This window comes from Coregonus lavaretus, assembly GCF_964263955.1.
Source record: "Coregonus lavaretus genome assembly, chromosome: 6".
Taxonomy (NCBI): Eukaryota; Metazoa; Chordata; class Actinopteri; order Salmoniformes; family Salmonidae; genus Coregonus; species Coregonus lavaretus.
In genome coordinates this window covers 4,048,180-4,065,842 of record NC_139993.1, presented here as the reverse complement: position 1 = coordinate 4,065,842, position 17,663 = coordinate 4,048,180, and the positions used below count along the sequence as shown (strand labels likewise).

The 17,663-nt window shown below is 41.6% G+C and overlaps 2 protein-coding genes across 3 annotated transcripts; one reads left to right on the top strand and one right to left on the bottom strand.

Annotated features, from left to right (window-relative positions):
• The first annotated feature begins 518 nt into the window (after positions 1 to 518).
• On the top strand, positions 519 to 10,160 carry LOC311131270 (protein LTV1 homolog). Of its 2 annotated transcripts, none has more exons than XM_084164140.1 (11): positions 519 to 705; positions 1,624 to 1,755; positions 2,705 to 2,914; positions 3,363 to 3,453; positions 3,598 to 3,730; positions 3,895 to 4,117; positions 6,581 to 6,708; positions 6,851 to 6,993; positions 7,190 to 7,242; positions 7,483 to 7,683; positions 9,583 to 10,160. In XM_084164140.1, the coding sequence occupies exons 1-11, from the start codon at positions 703 to 705 to the stop codon at positions 9,694 to 9,696; spliced, it is 1,431 nt and encodes a 476-aa protein (XP_084020266.1). In that variant the 5' UTR covers positions 519 to 702; the 3' UTR covers positions 9,697 to 10,160. The 2 variants fall into 2 exon arrangements, with proteins under 2 accessions (XP_084020266.1, XP_084020267.1); XM_084164141.1 differs by having other exon boundaries at positions 526 to 705; positions 3,366 to 3,453.
• LOC311131271 (interferon gamma receptor 1-like) lies at positions 10,117 to 17,533 on the bottom strand. Its single transcript, XM_084164142.1, has 7 exons — positions 17,102 to 17,533; positions 15,733 to 15,850; positions 13,336 to 13,508; positions 12,951 to 13,102; positions 12,596 to 12,755; positions 12,241 to 12,383; positions 10,117 to 11,809 (listed from the first exon to the last, which is right to left on the bottom strand). The coding sequence occupies exons 1-7, from the start codon at positions 17,166 to 17,168 to the stop codon at positions 11,417 to 11,419; spliced, it is 1,206 nt and encodes a 401-aa protein (XP_084020268.1). The 5' UTR covers positions 17,169 to 17,533; the 3' UTR covers positions 10,117 to 11,416.
• Positions 17,534 to 17,663: the final 130 nt, after the last annotated feature.

Here is a 17,663-nt window from a genome sequence, read left to right as displayed (position 1 = left end):
TAACATTGCTTGTGAACTTCAGAGCTGTAGCAATTTGGCTTTGATTAAAGGCAAGTACAAACGCATACTAGAAGTAGACATCGCTCCTTCTCTAGTCTACACATTATGGGTGATGCGACACAACATCATCTCACTGGCATCTCCTCTGGCGAGCTCTCATTGGCTATTGCTTATGACCGTTGTCAAAACGTGTTGTTTCATATCTCACGCTACAGAAGCTTTACATATTTTGTGCCGACAAAATCAAACATGTTTGAAAATATCGGGACGTCTGGAGCCTGAATGATGCTGTGATCGATTCCTGTTGTTCATTGTCGATTAGTTTGGTCTTCTGGGCTATACCAACTGAAGATGGGGAACACACATGTATTACATTCCAGTTGCTTTGTTTTCAATTAAAAATGATTTCATACAGAGAATACATAATTTGACAACATCATGTATTAATACAAATTGAAGAATGTACAACAATCTGAGATATTGGGTGAAATGCACAAACCACATCCCTTTTGTGATGTGAAATGGTTTGTTCCAAAAATGGTCGAAGCAGCGTGTGAGGCAGGAGTCAGCGTGGATGAACAACATTGACCGTTTCTTAATTAAATCCCCGTAAAGCCCACTATTTTAGCGCGAGATAAACTGTAACATAAACGTTTTTGGAAAACTACTTTGAAAGTGTGTTCACAGCGGTCCAATTGAACTATGGTAAGCACACTTAGCTGCGAACGTTGTTTTAGCTTGGCTAGCTTAGCTAATTAGCGAGCTATTAGCATGCTAACTATGTCGACAGACAGGTCGTTTTTATTTTTTTTATTTAACCTTTATTTAACCAGGTAAGCCAGTTGAGAACAAGTTCTCATTTACAACTGCGACCTGTCCAAGATAAAGCAAAGCAGTGCGATAAAAACAACAACACAGAGTTACATATGGGGTAAAACAAAACATAGTCAAAAATACACCAGAAAATATAAATACAGTGTGTGCAAATGTAGCAAGTTATGGAGGTAAGGCAATAAATAGACCATAATGCAAAATAATTACAAGTAGTATTAACACTGGAATGATATATGTGCAAGAGATGATGTGTAAATAGAGATACTGGGGTGCAAATGAGCAAAATAAATAACAATATGGGGATGAGGTAGTTGGGTGGGCTAATTTCAGATGGGCTGTGTACAGGTGCAGTGATCGGTAAAGTGCTCTGACAACTGATGCTTAAAGTTAGTATGTAGGTAGGATAGGTAGCTAACTTATTACATAAATATTGCCAACTGTTGTGGTTGTCAATGTCTACTAAACCAAATATGTTACCTAGCTAATATCTCTTGTTCTTTCAAATGTGGGTGAGATTGATAGTTTTAGCAATAGCCAACCAACTAGCTCGTGTGATGGTGTTTGTTGTTAGCTAGTTAAGCTAAGTTAGCTAGCTAGTCCATCAACATTAATTTACATTTCAGAACAGTTCTTCCCTTTGTGTACTGCCTAACCCTCATGTACAAAGGGCTTGTAATGAACAGTGACCACTCAACACAGGTCACTGACATATTGATGCATCTGAGCCTGATACAGTTGACCCTAAGACTATGTAACACATTACATTATCTACATGTCTTTATTTTATAGCCTAATAAAAGGAAGAAGGCATTCATTGACAAGAAGAAAGCGGTGACCTTCCACCTGGTCCACAGAAGTCAGAGGGACCCCCTCGCTGCTGACGAGAAAGCACCCCAGCATGTCCTCCTACCCGCACAAAAGGTAAGAACATGTGTTAGTACAGTGGTTCCCAACCCTTTTCGGTTATTGAGTATGGTTACATGCACACAATAATGAGATTATTGTGGATAGCCAGATTTAATATAATAGTTTGATTAAAACATTGACATGTTTTACAAGAACAACGATTCCCCTAATAATCCTGTTTACATGGACACATCTGAAAAGGCTACCTGATGGCGCTCTGATAAATGCAGAAAATCGTCAATCAATATAAACGTTCTACCAAAGGGAGCATGTTCTTTTTGGGAAGCATATTTGATTCTGAGTTTGGACATATAAAGTTTGTATGTGAAAACACTTGGCTGATGCTAGCACATGCGACGATCAACGCCGATTAAGGTGTTTACATGTCTTAATAATTCGAAAGATTGCTCAGAAAACCAGGTGTTTTAATCGGTGTATGCTTACTTCGATTTTGACCTTACGCCGATTAAGGTAAACAGAGTAGGTGTTTACATGACTATTGCATAATCTGCCTACTGCCATAATCTGTTTAGTATAGAATTATTAGTGTGCATGAAAACGTACTCACTGTACCACCAACTGAATTTTTCTCTGCCCAAAGTACCGGTGAAGTACCCACTCTTGTGCATCTTACCAGTAGGCCTATGGTCTCATGAGTCTTGTCAAGTATCCGCTGTGGATAGACCAAGTACCCCCAGGGGTCCTAGTACCCCTGGTTGGGAACCACTGTGTTAGTACATGTACCAGAACTTACTAAGATATTTAGTGTTGCAATGGAAAAATCCATTGGTTACAACATTTAGGCTACTTATCCTAGTAGAAGTCAAAAACATATTTAATTTGTTGAAGACAGTTATTGGCCAAGGACAACCAAGATATTTGGTGCATGAAATCCTGCTTTATGTGCACAATTGTATGTTTTGTCTCAAGCTCCGTAACCACTTACTCTACTATCTGTGTTCAGGTGGAGGTGGAGAAGCGACGAGAGGAGCAGAGGGAGTTTGGGGTGTTTTTTGATGACGACTACAACTACCTGCAGCACCTGAGAGAAACGGCTCGGCTCGTAGAGTGGGCTTCATCCGGCAAATCACAGAGAGGAAAACGTACCCATGACCTCCAGGATGGGGATGAGGAGGAGGAGGAGGAGGAGGAAGAAGAGGAAAAGGCTACTCCTGTAAGTTTAGCAGGAGGTCCAGTGGTTGTTAGTGAGTGGAATGGTTGTGTAAATGTTTGGGCTATATATTGGACCAAACAGCTAATGGTGTAAATATAAGGTGAAAGGATCTGGTCCTTTGTTAACAATGTAGATAGCTGGAGATGAGCAAAACAGAACAGTAGTTTTAGAGGCTGGCATTTGTGAGATCAAATTTCCCTAGTTGTGACATGTCATCACATGACATAGTGGCTTTCCTAGTGTACTTTAGGTTGTGACGGGTGACTGTAGGATGGGGTGTGGGGGCACCATTAGCTTTTTTTCTTTTTTCTTTTCAGCTATCATGACTACGCTTCTCTTAGTAACCTTCACTACACATTTTATAGCCACAGTGAGTAGGCTAGCCAGTATTTTTGAGATAATTGTAATAAATGGAAGTATTGAACAGGTTATGCTTTTGTAACTTCAGCAGACCGTCTCCTTCAACTTGCCCTCCTCTGTGTTTGCGTCAGAGTTTGAGGAGGAGGTGGGAATGTTGAACAAAGCTGCCCCCATCTCAGGTAAGAGGCCTCTTTCAGTAACAAAACCAAACTCCAGAAAGATGCCATTTTGGGTTCTTTGTTTTATGGCCAGGTCATTATTCTAAATCAGTGAATTCTTCAAGTTCTTAACTCTTGTTCCTCCTCTCATGTTTTTTCTCAAAGGACCCAGGCTGGACATGGACCCGGACATCGTAGCTGCTCTCGATGAGGACTTTGACTTTGACAACCCAGACAACATGCTGGATGACGACTTCATTTTGAAGGCCAACAATGTCAAAGGAGCTGTTGGCGTGGGGTAAGAATATATACTTTATATCAGTTACGTTTGTTTTTACCCAGCCCTAGTACCAATCAAGTTCCGATTGTTGAGAGAGAGGATTGCTTTTTGTGTTTTCAGTTTCTTACTGAGAGCTGGGAAACATCTGGTAATTGAAGTCCTGTCTGTCTCTGTCATTGCAGTGATGATGATGAGTGGGAGGATACAGATGAAGAGGAGAGCGACGAGGAGGGGGACGTTGACTCTGAGGGCGGTGTCTCTGGTGATGAGGACGGCGAGGGGCGCCCCCGAGAGTTCATGTTCATGGACGAGGAGACGAAAACTCGCTTCACAGAATACTCCATGACCTCGTCAGTCATGAGGAGGAACGAACAGCTCACGCTGCTGGACGACCGCTTTGAGAAGGTCAGTGAGCCCTGGAGATCCTTTTGGGGTTTGGACCTGGGTTCCATTTTGTGACCTTTGGTAAAAGATAAACTGTGAGTGACTGGCTGATCTAACAGCATAAACACTCAGGTAGGGCTGTGGCGGTCACGAAATGTAGTCAGCCGGTGATTGTCAAGCAAATAACTGTCGGTCTCACGGTAATTGACCGTTAATTAACATAAACACATTTAGCATCTCCTGGCTTCCACACACAGCCTACAAGCCATTTAAAAAAAGTATAATAAATACATGTAATATAGCCTAAATCCATTATTTATTTTAGACAGGTCTAAAGAAGCATGATATGAAGAAAATATATTATATTTCAGAAGAAAAGAATAGCATACTCTTGAGTTGTCCTGATGTGGCTATGCCAAATGGCTGTGGGCTACGCTAGTACATTTAGCAAACAAGATGTGTTTATCATATCGTGGCATTATTTTATAGTGTAAAGAATACAATTGAAAAAAGCTGAATAAAATATAAATATTTTCTCCAAACGATTTGAGGGAGTGCGCAAATGCGTCTATTCTGTGTTGAGCGGTTAACAAATAAATAGGTACTCCAGATGCTTAATTTAGAGTTATTAATATAACTTTAGTTGTTCTACAAACGTTGGGCTATATGTTTTGATTTTTAATACATTGTAAGGCTGCATGATGAGACTCTAATGATGATTTGAAAAGAGTTGCTTGAAAGGCATGAGCTCTGCTTTGTACACACTCCAATAGTCTCTCATTCACAATTTGACAAGCACTTGAAAATGCCTTGAATTTCACGGCGGCATCCCCTTTGTGGCTCTAATGCACCCTAAGAAAATCCCTGCCTTTTGCGGCCCGGAGTGCTGCGTTGTTCCCTTCTCCCTGAGTGTGCTGCGCAATCCGAAGTGTCTCTCAATCACATGACTCTCCGTCACGTGATCAGGTCTTTCTCACAGGCTACAAGTGAAGACAGACACATCGGGGACGCAACTGCACACGTCCTTATCCAGTTCTGAGGTGCATATTGAAGATATTGGAAGAACTGGCCACATTTACTTTTCGTCAGCCAACAAGATGAGTAGGCCTAATGAACAGCAAAAGCACTAGCCTATGTCAATCTATTATCCCCCATAGCACAAAAGTTAACCTATTCTGTGCGAGAAATAAATATTCCAAACATAGTCTGGGACAGTTGTGGGATGCGATAGATCCCAAATTAATACAACCACTAGCATCAAAAACCCTTTTTTATGCAATGTGGCTGACGCAACAGATCAGAACGTTTAGCTTAAAATGTTGATAAACTATTAGGCTATATCTTCACATTATAAGCGCAGCAATGCGCACATGGTAGTAGGCTATAAGTGCAAATGTTCCATTAGCAGAAAATACCATTATCAAAAGTGACCGCAAATGCATGTAATGCTTTTATTATAAAGGTGCATTTTTATGGTGAAAATTATCTTCCCCAAACTTGACTCACGCGCTGCTTATATATGCCAGTTAGGCTCTACACCTCTTGTAAAGCGGATTAATGTGCTTAATTTAAGAAGTTATTTGGCCACTTTAGTTGTGATACAAACCTTATTAAAACATATATGCCTATGGGCTAGGCTACATGAGGTGTGCGACTCTGATTCGAACAAGTCGCAAAAAAAAGGCATTGTTTCTTATGCTGGGCATCATTCACAAGTGATAATATATAATTCACAAGTGATAGGCTAATATTGTCACCCATCAGACTATTCTTGATTTAATATTGTCTTTACATATACTAAATAATATGTGTGTGACATTTGTTTTGATTTAGAATGGACCATTATCATGCACCTGTATCGAAACAGGGGCAGCGGGGAAAAATACATGTCATCTATGCACTTAATAGCGAATGAGGGACGCTTCTCCCCATGATTTATTTTCATGCCTGCCAGGTAGGCTATACTCTGTTGTAAATATAAGCAATATGCTTAATATTAGGAAAGTTGAGAAATAAATATAGTAGGCCTAGCCTATAGAAAGCTGATGTGATCCTCTTTTTAATAGAGGCCATCACTCTGTTTTTTCTCACACAATTGCATAGCTTATAGAAATGTTGCGTAACATGAGCTCATGGGCTCTCATGAAGGGTTTGATTTGATTTTTGATTACATTTGCATTGATGTCAGAATGATTAGAGGGACAATAGAATGCTGAGTACCAGGCAGTTAGCAAGTTTGGTAGGCTACTAATGACCATCAGCAGCATCAGAGCTTGGAGAAGCCTAATTATCGTGACTAAACGGTCATGTGGAATTTGACTGCCTTCATGACTCGTGACCGCCGGTGTGGCGGTAATACGGTCACCGCAACAGCCCTACACTCAGGTGCTGATTTCAGCTAATGATATTCATTTAATTCAAACAATTATTTCAATTAATATCATTGTATCGTTTTCAAAACGTGTTTCTTCCTGTCTCCCATAGTTTTTCGAGCAGTTTGACGATGATGAGATTGGGGCCCTGGACAACGCTGAGCTGGAAGGGCATATCGAGCCAGACAGTGCTCGCCTGGAGGAAGTCATCAAAGACTACTTCAAACAGAAGGAGTTAGAGTGAGTGTGTGTGTGTAACTCTATAGATAAAGACAGATGTGGAAGTCCTCATAGGACACAACGGACTACCATAAGCAAGTCTTTGTGTATGTGTGTTTAACTATACATAATGACAGTCATTGAATCAACTGTATTATTTCAGCTACCGGAGGCCTGATGACCTGGGTCCTAAAGAGCTGCCAGTGGTGAGGGAGGAGGAGGAGGAGGAGGATGAAGAGGAGCAGGAGATGGAGACCATTGTCCTGACGGCACCAGCAGAAAAGTGGGACTGTGAAACCATTATCAGTAAGTTAATCTACTAACCGTGTTGCTATTACCTCTGTCTGTTCAGTAACTAACACTTTAAAGATTGCCGTTGTAGTAAATCCCAATTCAGCTCTGATGACATATGAATTGGCTAGATGTTTATTACCATGATTACTACATAAAAAAATAAAAAAAAGAATGTTGAAATCCTTTCCGTTTTCCTTTACTATCCAAGGTACCTATTCAAATTTGTATAACCATCCAAAAATCATCAAAGATCCACCAAAGGTAAGAGATATTTCCTCTGTCGGTTGTCTGAGCGAAGATAACAGAAAAAAAAGACATTGTCACGTAGTTAGTTGCATGTCTACCATTCAACATTTTGAGAGGCTTTTAGCTCGTCTTCCTACTCAACATTAGCTACTAAGTTGTGAATTCAAGGCATCAGCTCAGGGCCATTGTTGCTGTTGATATGAGATGCTACACAGTACTGACCGATAGTGGTGTATTTCTGTGTGCTCTTCTCAGGCAAAGCCCATCCGAGTGTCCACCAGGACAGGCATTCCTTTGGACGTCCTTCCTGGGAGGGGCCTGACAGCCAAGCAGGCGGAGCGCATGGAGCGTATCAACGACTCAGACCTGCCCCGCGTCGCCACACAGCCCCGACCTAGCGAGGAGAGCAAGGAGGAGCGGAAAGCCAGGAAACAGGCCATCAAAGAGGAGCGCAAGGTGGGTTACTATACTCTCAACTAATAGTTCTCTATCTGGCCCTCCCTACTGGGTGTTCATGTTGAGAATTCATTTATTGTTGGCTTGGTAACAAAATGTTTGAAAAAGCTCCTGGAACAATCGTCATAGGTTGGAATACTGTGCTCCATTTAAATATCACTATACATATACAGTGGGGAGAACAAGTATTTGATACACTGCCAATTTTGCAGGTTTTCCTACTTACAAAGCATGTAGAGGTCTGTCATTTTTATCATCGGTACACTTCAACTGTGAGAGACGGAATCTAAAACAAAAATCCAGAAAATCACATTGCATGATTTTTAAATAATTAATTTGCATTTTATTGCATGACATAAGTATTTGATCACCTACCAACCAGTAAGAATTCCGGCTCTCACAGACCTGTTAGTTTTTCTTTTAAGAAGCCCTCCTGTTCTCCACTCATTACCTGTATTAACTGCACCTGTTTGAACTCGTTACCTGTATAAAAGACACCTGTCCACACACTCAATCAGACAGACTCCAACCTCTCCACAAAGACCAGAGAGCTGTGTAAGGACATCAGGGATAAAATTGTAGACCTGCACAAGGCTGGGATGTGCTACAGGACAATTGGCAAGCAGCTTGGTGAGAAGGCAACAACTGTTGGTGCAATTATTAAAAAATTGAAGAAGTTCAAGATGACGGTCAATCACCCTCGGTCTGGGGCTCCATGCAAGATCTCACCTCGTGGGGCATCAATGATCATGAGGAAGGTGAGGGATCAGCCCAGAACTATACGGCAGGACCTGGTCAATGACCTGAAGAGAGCTGGGACCACAGTCTCAGAGAAAACCATTAGTAACACACTACGCCATCATGGATTAAAATCCTGCAGCGCACGCAAGGTCCCCCTGCTCAAGCCAGCGCATGTCCAGGCCCGTCTGAAGTTTGCCAATGACCATCTGGATGATCCAGAGGAGGAATGGGAGAAGGTCATGTGGTCTGATGAGACAAAAATATAGCTTTTTGGTCTAAACTCCACTCGCCGTGTTTGGAGGAAGAAGAAGGATGAGTACAACCCCAAGAACACAATCCCAACCGTGAAGCATGGAGGTTGAAACATCATTCTTTGGGGATGCTTTTCTGCAAAGGGGACAGGACGACTGCACCGTATTGAGGGGAGGATGGATGGGGCCATGTATCGCGAGATCTTGGCCAACAACCTCCTTCCCTCAGTAAGAGCATTGAAGATGGGTCGTGGCTGGGTCTTCCAGCATGACGACGACCCGAAACACACAGCCAGGGCAACTAAGGAGTGGCTCCGTAAGAAGCATCTCAAGGTCCTGGAGTGGCCTAGCCAGTCTCCAGACCTGAACCCAATAGAAAATCTTTGGAGGGAGCTGAAAGTCCGTATTGCCCAGCGACAGCCCCGAAACCTGAAGGATCTGGAGAAGGTCTGTATGGAGGAGTGGGCCAAAATCCCTGCTGCAGTGTGTGCAAACCTGGTCAAGACCTACAGGAAACGTATGATCTATGTAATTGCAAACAAAAAGGTTTCTGTACCAAATATTAAGTTCTGCTTTTCTGATGTATCAAATACTTATGTCATGCGATAAAATGCAAATTAATTACTTAAAAATCATACAATGTGATTTTCTGGAATTTTGTTTTAGATTCCGTCTCTCACAGTTGATGTGTACATATGATAAAAATTACAGACCTCTACATGCTTTGTAAGTAGGAAAACCTGCAAAATCGGCACTGTATCAAATACTTGTTCTCCCCACTGTATATATATATCACATTGTATAACTAAATTTTTTGGTAAATGTCATCTATGAATATGGTTCAAGTATTTAGATATCTTGTAGAAAGCTTTTTGTCCTTCACCATATTGCTTGAATTTTTCTACAGGAGCGAAGAACAGAAAAGAAGGCCAACAAAGAAGCGTTCAAACAGGAAAAGGCCTATCAAGAGAAACAAATGTTGAACCTGCGTTCCAACGTCCAGGGTCTAAAGCTGTCTTAGCTGCCCAGATGGAAGATGAATTGGGACTGTTTGCGCGAACTGACTTGATGCTCATCCTCTTAACTGGATTATTGATGGACAACAACCCTGCAACCGCCATTTTGCAGAGGACCCCAACACGAGGACTATGGGCCGTGTGACATTTTTTGTGAAGTGTTAAGAGATTGATGTAGCCTGGTCCCAGATCTGTTTGTGCTCTCCCCAACTCCTATGGTCGTGACAGTAAGAGTCTGCAAGACTGCACAAACAGATCTGTGACCAGCCTAATTCAGATGTTTTTTTTTTATAGATCAACTGTTCTGACAGTATCTTGTCAATCATTAGAGTGCAGTTCACTTACCATTCTTACCTTATACAATAAAGCTAAAGATTCTTCCTGGGGGTTTTTTGTTGAGAAAAATTACAGAACATCAAAATATTGTAAAAGTCCTTGGATATCTTTATTAAATACTGAGTCTGTTTGATTTGGAGTAGTGTGTGACATTCATTTGGTTATTCAATTATATTTCAATGCCCAACAACCCAATAGGCTTTTACAGCCTGAATAAAGTTTACTGAAGATTATTTCAGGCCACAGATTAGGACTGGCGATAGATTTCCAGAAATTTCACCACTCTCAGGGACCATAAAAACATAGAAATACAACAACAGAACATACAATAATACAGGAAATAACAATACGCAAAGTGTCAATGATTATCTAACCAGGTTAATGGCAGTTGGCCTGAAGCTTTTACCAAAATAGATTGTCTTGTAGCAGCGATATACTCCCGTTTTGGATGGTCAACGTTCGAAGAAATGATGCAATTTCAGTGGATGGCCAATGTCGTGGGTGATATTTGCCTTGCATCTCACAGCCCAGTCGGTTAGTTTGGATACATAGTATTTGGTGTATTGTGTCCAGGGGCAAACACAATGTATTCTACAGTGCTAAATCTTTAGAGCTGTTGATCCACAAAGTCATCTTTTCATAAATTAGTAAACCAGTAGTTACCAATGTAAATAAAGCTGGTCGTAAATCCAGTGTTGTAAGAAATCCCCATTGTTGTGAAATTGCTCAGGTGTTAAGGGTGGTACAGGTGTTCATAAATTAGTAAACCCGTAGTTACCAATGTAAATAAAGCTGGTCGTAAATCCAGTGTTGTCAAATTGCTCAGGTGTTAAGGGTGGTACAGGTGTTCAACTGCCTGCCATCTTGGAGGCTTTGAGCATGTGTCACTGACTGTGCCCTGAGTCATTCCATTTTAGTCATTTAGCAGACGCTCTTATCTAGAGCGACTTACAGTTTAGTGAGTGCATACATTACTTTTTTTCATACCCCCTGTGGGAATCGAACCCACAACCCTGCCATTGCCGGCCATTCCCTCCCCTACCCTGGACGAATTGCGCGCCGCCCCATGGGTCTCCCGGTCGCAGCCGGCTACGATAGATCCTGGATTTGAACCAGGATCTCTAGTGGCACAGCTAGCACTGCGATGCAGTGCCTTAGACCACTGCGCCACTCGGGAGCATTCCATGATTCATAAGCATTTGGCTACACCCACGATAACATCTGTTAAGTATGTGTAGGTGACCGATTTGATGCATACACCTGTTAACTTCATCACTGAAGACATGATTGAAAACCAGTGAGGCACGACAATGTATCAGTGTACCTAGGTAAACCCGTTCTGTGAAGTAAAAAGTCATTGTTCTTAATCCATCCAGTGAAAGGTGTGTTTTACAGCCTGAGGTCAGAGGTGCTCAGGCCATAGCCTACCACTACATCTCCTGCACTCATCTCCACCTCCACCTCTTGTACAAGGACGTGTGGTTTGTCATAGCCAGAGTTTGTTAAATCCATGTCCTCCACCTCAAATGTCCTTGAGTCTGTTCCCACAGAGTCATCTCCACACAGCACCTCCCCCACCTGCCCAGAACTAATGGGGTATTGAGGGTAAGCCGAAGATCCAACACTAGTGGTCGGACTCTCAACCGGTTCCTCCTCCTCTTCTGAAGTCTCCAACAGGCTCTGGGATGTGGTGGTAGCTGGTTCTATGCCACTGATGTGCGCTATGATCTCGCATTGCAGGTACATTATATTGTTGGCATGTGGGTTTGATAGGATTGAAGCCTGTGAAACAATAATACATAGCCAAATTGAGATTAGTCAGCTCAGAGGGTGTATGGTTACTGTTTTGGACCAGAAAAGACACTGATAGCATATACTGTTCTAGCAATAAGCAAAAGCATCAGATAGGATGATCTTGTCCCAGAGGGGAAAATAGTCACAACACAGTACTGCTGTATACATAAATATAATAATATGCCATTTAGCAGACGCTTTTATCCAAAGCGACTTACAGTCATGCGTGCATACATTTTTTTTTTTGTGTATGGGTGGTCCCGGGGATCGAACCCACTACCTTGGCATTACAAGTGCCGTGCTCTACCAGCTGAGCTACAGAGGACCACATATACACAGGACCACGTATACACTATACATTACACATTCTACATAATACATACATTGCACGTTACCCACTATACACATTGTGCGCTTACCAAAGTCTTTGGAAAATTGGACAAGGTTATTTTCCGCATGCTTCTCTTGCAGAGCCTTATTGTCACAAAGACTACCAAGGCCACAATGCCAATGATGATCAATGGCAAAAGCATGAGCAAAGATGATTCCAGTGAAATTGTTTCTGCAGATAGATAAACATATCAGTCACTGAATCACTTAACTAGCATACTATGTCATTGTAAGATAACTTTCCATAGCCACTATTCATTTTGACTATAATAATTCATAAAAAATTCAATAATTAATCAAGACAAAATGCCAGAATTAAATAACGCCTACTTGGACCACATATAACAAAAAAAATGTAATGTTTACAAATGGTAGTGTGCTTACTGTCTTCATAGCCACAGGTGGGTCCTGTTCTGTTGAACATAACTTTGTGGCCCATTGCATCCCCTTTCAGACTAACACAGTACTGCTCCTTGTTCTCCAGGATTGTGAAGGTATAACGACAGACTTTGTCTTCTATCTTGCAATTAAATTGGTGATTAGTCTGCAGACAGAAGAAAGAATATGCAATTAGTAAATCAGCTAATGTCAACATCATCATTAAGTATCCATAGATGTTAACTTTAGGTCATCATTACTAATGCACTGAGCAAAGTAATTAAATGGATGTGACCTGTGTTACCCTCTGCATGTATACTGTAGATTCTAACCAATTAAGGGCAATTTTCATCATACTTACATTTTCATAGGTTACTTGGTAAGAGAAGGTTTTGTCATCTCCTCCCATGCGAGACTCTCTCAGTTCTGTGTACAGGTGGTAAGGGTTGTCGAAGCTCACTGTGACCTCCATATCCTTCATTGACACATCTACGGCAGGGAAATCCAATTTGCCTGAGATAAAATGAAAAGGGTATTAGAGTAGGGTTAGAGCAAATGCCTGCAGTAATGAATATACTGATCTGGTGGAGGACTACCTCAATTTTGTCATATATACTTCTCTGTTGCTTAGATGGATGTCAGTTTTATGTCACACAAAGAAATCACGTTTCTATACAAGGAGGAAAAATATTGGTATGTTTTCAATGCCCACTTTGAAAACCCACTTTTGACAACATTGTACTTACAGATGTCAGCTGTCAGGAGACTATTAAATGTGAATATCGAGGACTTCTGAGATGCTGATTCCTCCGTTTCATCAATGGCCGTTATCATCACAAAGTAGCGATCCAATTCGTTTGCGTTCCATATCAAGGGGGAGAGGTCATAATGATGCTGTTTAGTGAAAGTCTCCTGCCATCTAAAAATAAAAACAACCATCAGCGAGCACTAGATACATTTAACAGAAAGACGGCACTCAACCAACAAACAGAGAGTTAGAAACTGTTAATAGATACGGTGTAATAGTTGAATAAGCAGATAGCTCTGTTAGGATATCATTCCAGGTAACAGGCTAATCCCTGTGGTTAAGGTATCTGATGCCCATTACATACACATTATATGATTTTCAATCAAATGATATACACTGAACAAAAATATAAATGCAACATGCAACAATTTCAAAGATTATACTGAGTTACACTTCATATAAGGAAATCAGAAAACCAGTCAGTATCTGGTGTGACCACCATTTGCCTCATGCAGCGCGACACATCTCCTTCGCATAGAGTTGATCAGGCTGTTTATTGTGGCGTGTGGAATGTTGTACCACTCATTTTCAATGGCTCTGCGAAGTTGCTGTTATTGGCAGGAACTGGAACATGCTGTCATACACGTCGATCCAGAGCATCCCAAACATGCTCAATGGGTGACATGTCTGGTTAGTATGCAGGCCATGGAAGAACTGGGACATTTACAGCTTCCAGGAATTGTGTACAGATCCTTGCGACATGGGCCCGTGCATTATCATGCTGAAACATGATAATGCACGACAATGGGCCTCAGGATCTTGTCACAGTATCTCTGTGCATTCAAATTGCCATCAATAAAATGCAATTGTGTTCGTTGTCCGTAGCTTATGACTGCCCATACCATAACCCCACCGCCACCATTGGGCACTCTGTTCCAATGCTGACTTCAGCAAACCGCTTGCCCACTCGACGCAATACATGGTGTCTGCCATCTGCCCAGTACAGTTGAAACTTCTCCAGTGTGCCAGTGGCCATCGAAGGTGAGCATTTGCCCACTGAAGTTGGTTACGACGCCGAACTGCAGTCAGGTCAAGACCCTGGTGAGGACGACGAGCAAGCATATGAGCTTCCCTGAGACGGTTTCTGACAGTTTGTGCAGAAATTCTTCAGTTGTGCAAACCCACTGTTTCATCAGCTGTCTGGGTGGCTGGTCTCAGACGATCCCGCAGGTGAAGAAGCTGGATGTGGAGGTCCTGGGCTGGCGTGGTTACACGTGGTCTGCGGTTTTGAGGCCGGTTGGATGTACTGCCAAATTCTCTAAAACGACGTCGAAGGCAGCTTATGGTAGAGAAATTAACATTCAATTATCTGGCAACAGCTCTGTTGGACATTCCTGCAGTCAGCATGCCAATTGCACGCTCCCTCAAAACTTTAGACATCTGTGGCATTGTGTTGTGTGACAAAACTGCACATTTTAGAGTGGCCTTTTATTGTCCCCAGCACAAGGTGCACCTGTGTAATGATCATCCTGTTTAATCACCTTCTTGATATGCCACACCTGTCAGGTGGATGGATTATCTCGGCATCCGGAAAACACCTTGTCCGGAGAAGACAAGGTGAGCGCTACCATCAGTCCTGTGTCATGCCAACAGTAAAGCATCCTGAGACCATTCATGTGTGGGGTTGCTTCTCAGCCAAGGGAGTGGGCTCACTCACAATTTTGCCTAAGAACACAGCCATGAATAAAGAATGGTACCAACACATCCTCCGAGAGCAACTTCTCCCAACCATCCAAGAACAGTTTGGTGACGAACAATGCCTTTTCCAGCATGATGGAGCACCTTGCCATAAGGCAAAAGTGATAACTAAGTGGCTCGAGGAACAAAACATTGACATTTTGGGTCCATGGCCAGGAAACTCCCCAGACCTTAATCCCATTGAGAACTTGTGGTCAATCCTCAAGAGGCGGGTGGACAAACAAAACCCCACAAATTCTGACAAACTCCAAGCATTGATTATGCAAGAATGGGCTGCCATCAGTCAGGATGTGGCCCAGAAGTTAATTGACAGCATGCCAGGGCGGATTGCAGAGGTCTTGAAAAAGAAGGGTCAACACTGCAAATATTGACTCTTTGCATAAACTTAATGTAATTGTCAATAAAAGCCTTTGACACTTATGGAATGCTTGTAATTATACTTCAGTATACCATAGTAACATCTGGCAAAAATATCTCATAACACTGAAGCAGCAAACTTTGTGAAGACCAATACTTGTGTCATTCTCAAAACTTTTGACCACGACTGTATATGTCATATGTAAGCCATTATGAAGAGTCATCCAAACACAAGTCAGCAGTAGCCTGAAGCTAATATTAGAATAGCAGCAAAGCTCACCCCATATCACCACTTATGTTCAATTTGAAGCGAGGTTGATGAAGCAGTTCACTGTAGTTCCAATAAACAGTTGTCTGAAAGTTGTTGCAGCTCACTGTCACATTTTCTGGAGGTGGAACTGTCCAGGAAAATAAGACATTAAATTGAGTTAGTAGGCTTATGAAGGCAAGGTGAAGAACCTGCCATGCAGGTAGTCTCAGTGTTTACATATTGAGGCTTTGCTCATGAGGGTTAGTACCAAGGGATATGTTGTCAACAATCTAAGCCAACCCTGTCTGTTTTGCCCCATAGTTGCGCAAGCGTCGGTTTTGTTGCTAAACAACCAACCAACTCTCTACACACTAAATCAAATGAAAGAATGTATTAATCAAAGTGTCATTGAGCAACACTCACTTCCTAATGTCAGCACCTTGGACAATTCCTGTTAGACAGCTATATGTTCAACCAAACGACACATCACAACTCTTCTCAACCAGAGATCTCCATTGACTTATTATGTATGCCCTCGTTGAAATGGCAGGTAAATATCGGCAGCAATGAGGAAGCAAATATGAGTGTTACTTTGTCCAGGTGAGTTGAGCTACATTGTCGCCCGTCTGCATTCCGCCAACATTCATTGCAGAAAGCACCTTAGCATTGTGCTGCTCATTCTTATCACAGTACAGTACTGATGTTGGTTTTATGAGTCTACTTGAAAAGAACAGAAAGGTCAGCACACTGAATTACTATTTTATTGACGACGTTTCTTCGTCAGGTCAAGAGCGTTTTAAAAGTCTAAGCAAGCACTCAAGGAGATAACCAGTCCAATGATTTTCCACACACCACACCCGTGTTAAACCACCTTTGGTTTATTATGGTACCACGGAATCATTTTATTACATTTTAGGTACGCTAATGTAAGAGCAAAGTACATGTATTTAGGCCTACTGTATGTTAGAATTCATTACAAGACTAATTTGACATCCTGTGGTTAATATTTAGGATTGAGGAATGGTGGAGACATAATGGGGAGTTGACTGTAGAGTCGGTTTATTCTAAGGGCAGGTTCAAACACACGCACACTACTCAGAATTACAGCCCATTTGTATTTTTTAAACATAATTTGGGGACATTTGGAGGTTAGGATACTGACAAAAGATGATGTGAGCTGATTTAATATATAGTGTGCAGAATTATTAAAAGTGGGCAAAACACCATGACTTAAAAATATAACTTACCGACAAAATTGTTATTACAGTATTATTACATAGCTAGGCCTATTACCTCAAGTCATCCCTTCCTATTTGTAATCAGAATAATAATAACCCATATTGTTTTTCAATCAAAGCAATGTAGTTTTCAAAGTTTTCATTCAGGTTAACCAACTTACCCAACGTGGAAACTTCTGTGACCAAAACCATCAGGACTGTCAGTGAACTACAAAAAGCCAACATCATGACTTTTCAAATAAAAATCCACGAAATTTAAGAAACCGAAATAACAAATAGATAAGACTTATTCTTAGGTAAAAAACAAAACAAAAAACAGCGATCTACCTTTAACCTAAATTATAAGACATAACCGCAAGGCTAAAAGTAATCAGACTTGTATCGATCGTTGGCGTAACTCAGTTTTCCTGGCAGGATATGACACAGAGGCATATTTCTTCACAGTTTATTCGAATTCACACGCCTCAATTTCCTCATTTCATTCTAATGAATTCTAAAGACTTCTGTAGAATATAGGCCTACCATAAGCGAAAATTCTAGCAATTATTAGGCAGTTAACTAAACTAAATATATCCTAAAAGGACTATATGTCCGTCCCATCTGAGTTGAGTACCGGAAACATGCGGAGAAAACCGCGAAGTTCACACCTTGACCTCAACCTCAACCCAATCTCTCTCCAGTCGCAGGACATCAAAGGACAGGTAAAACATGTCAGTAGCCTAC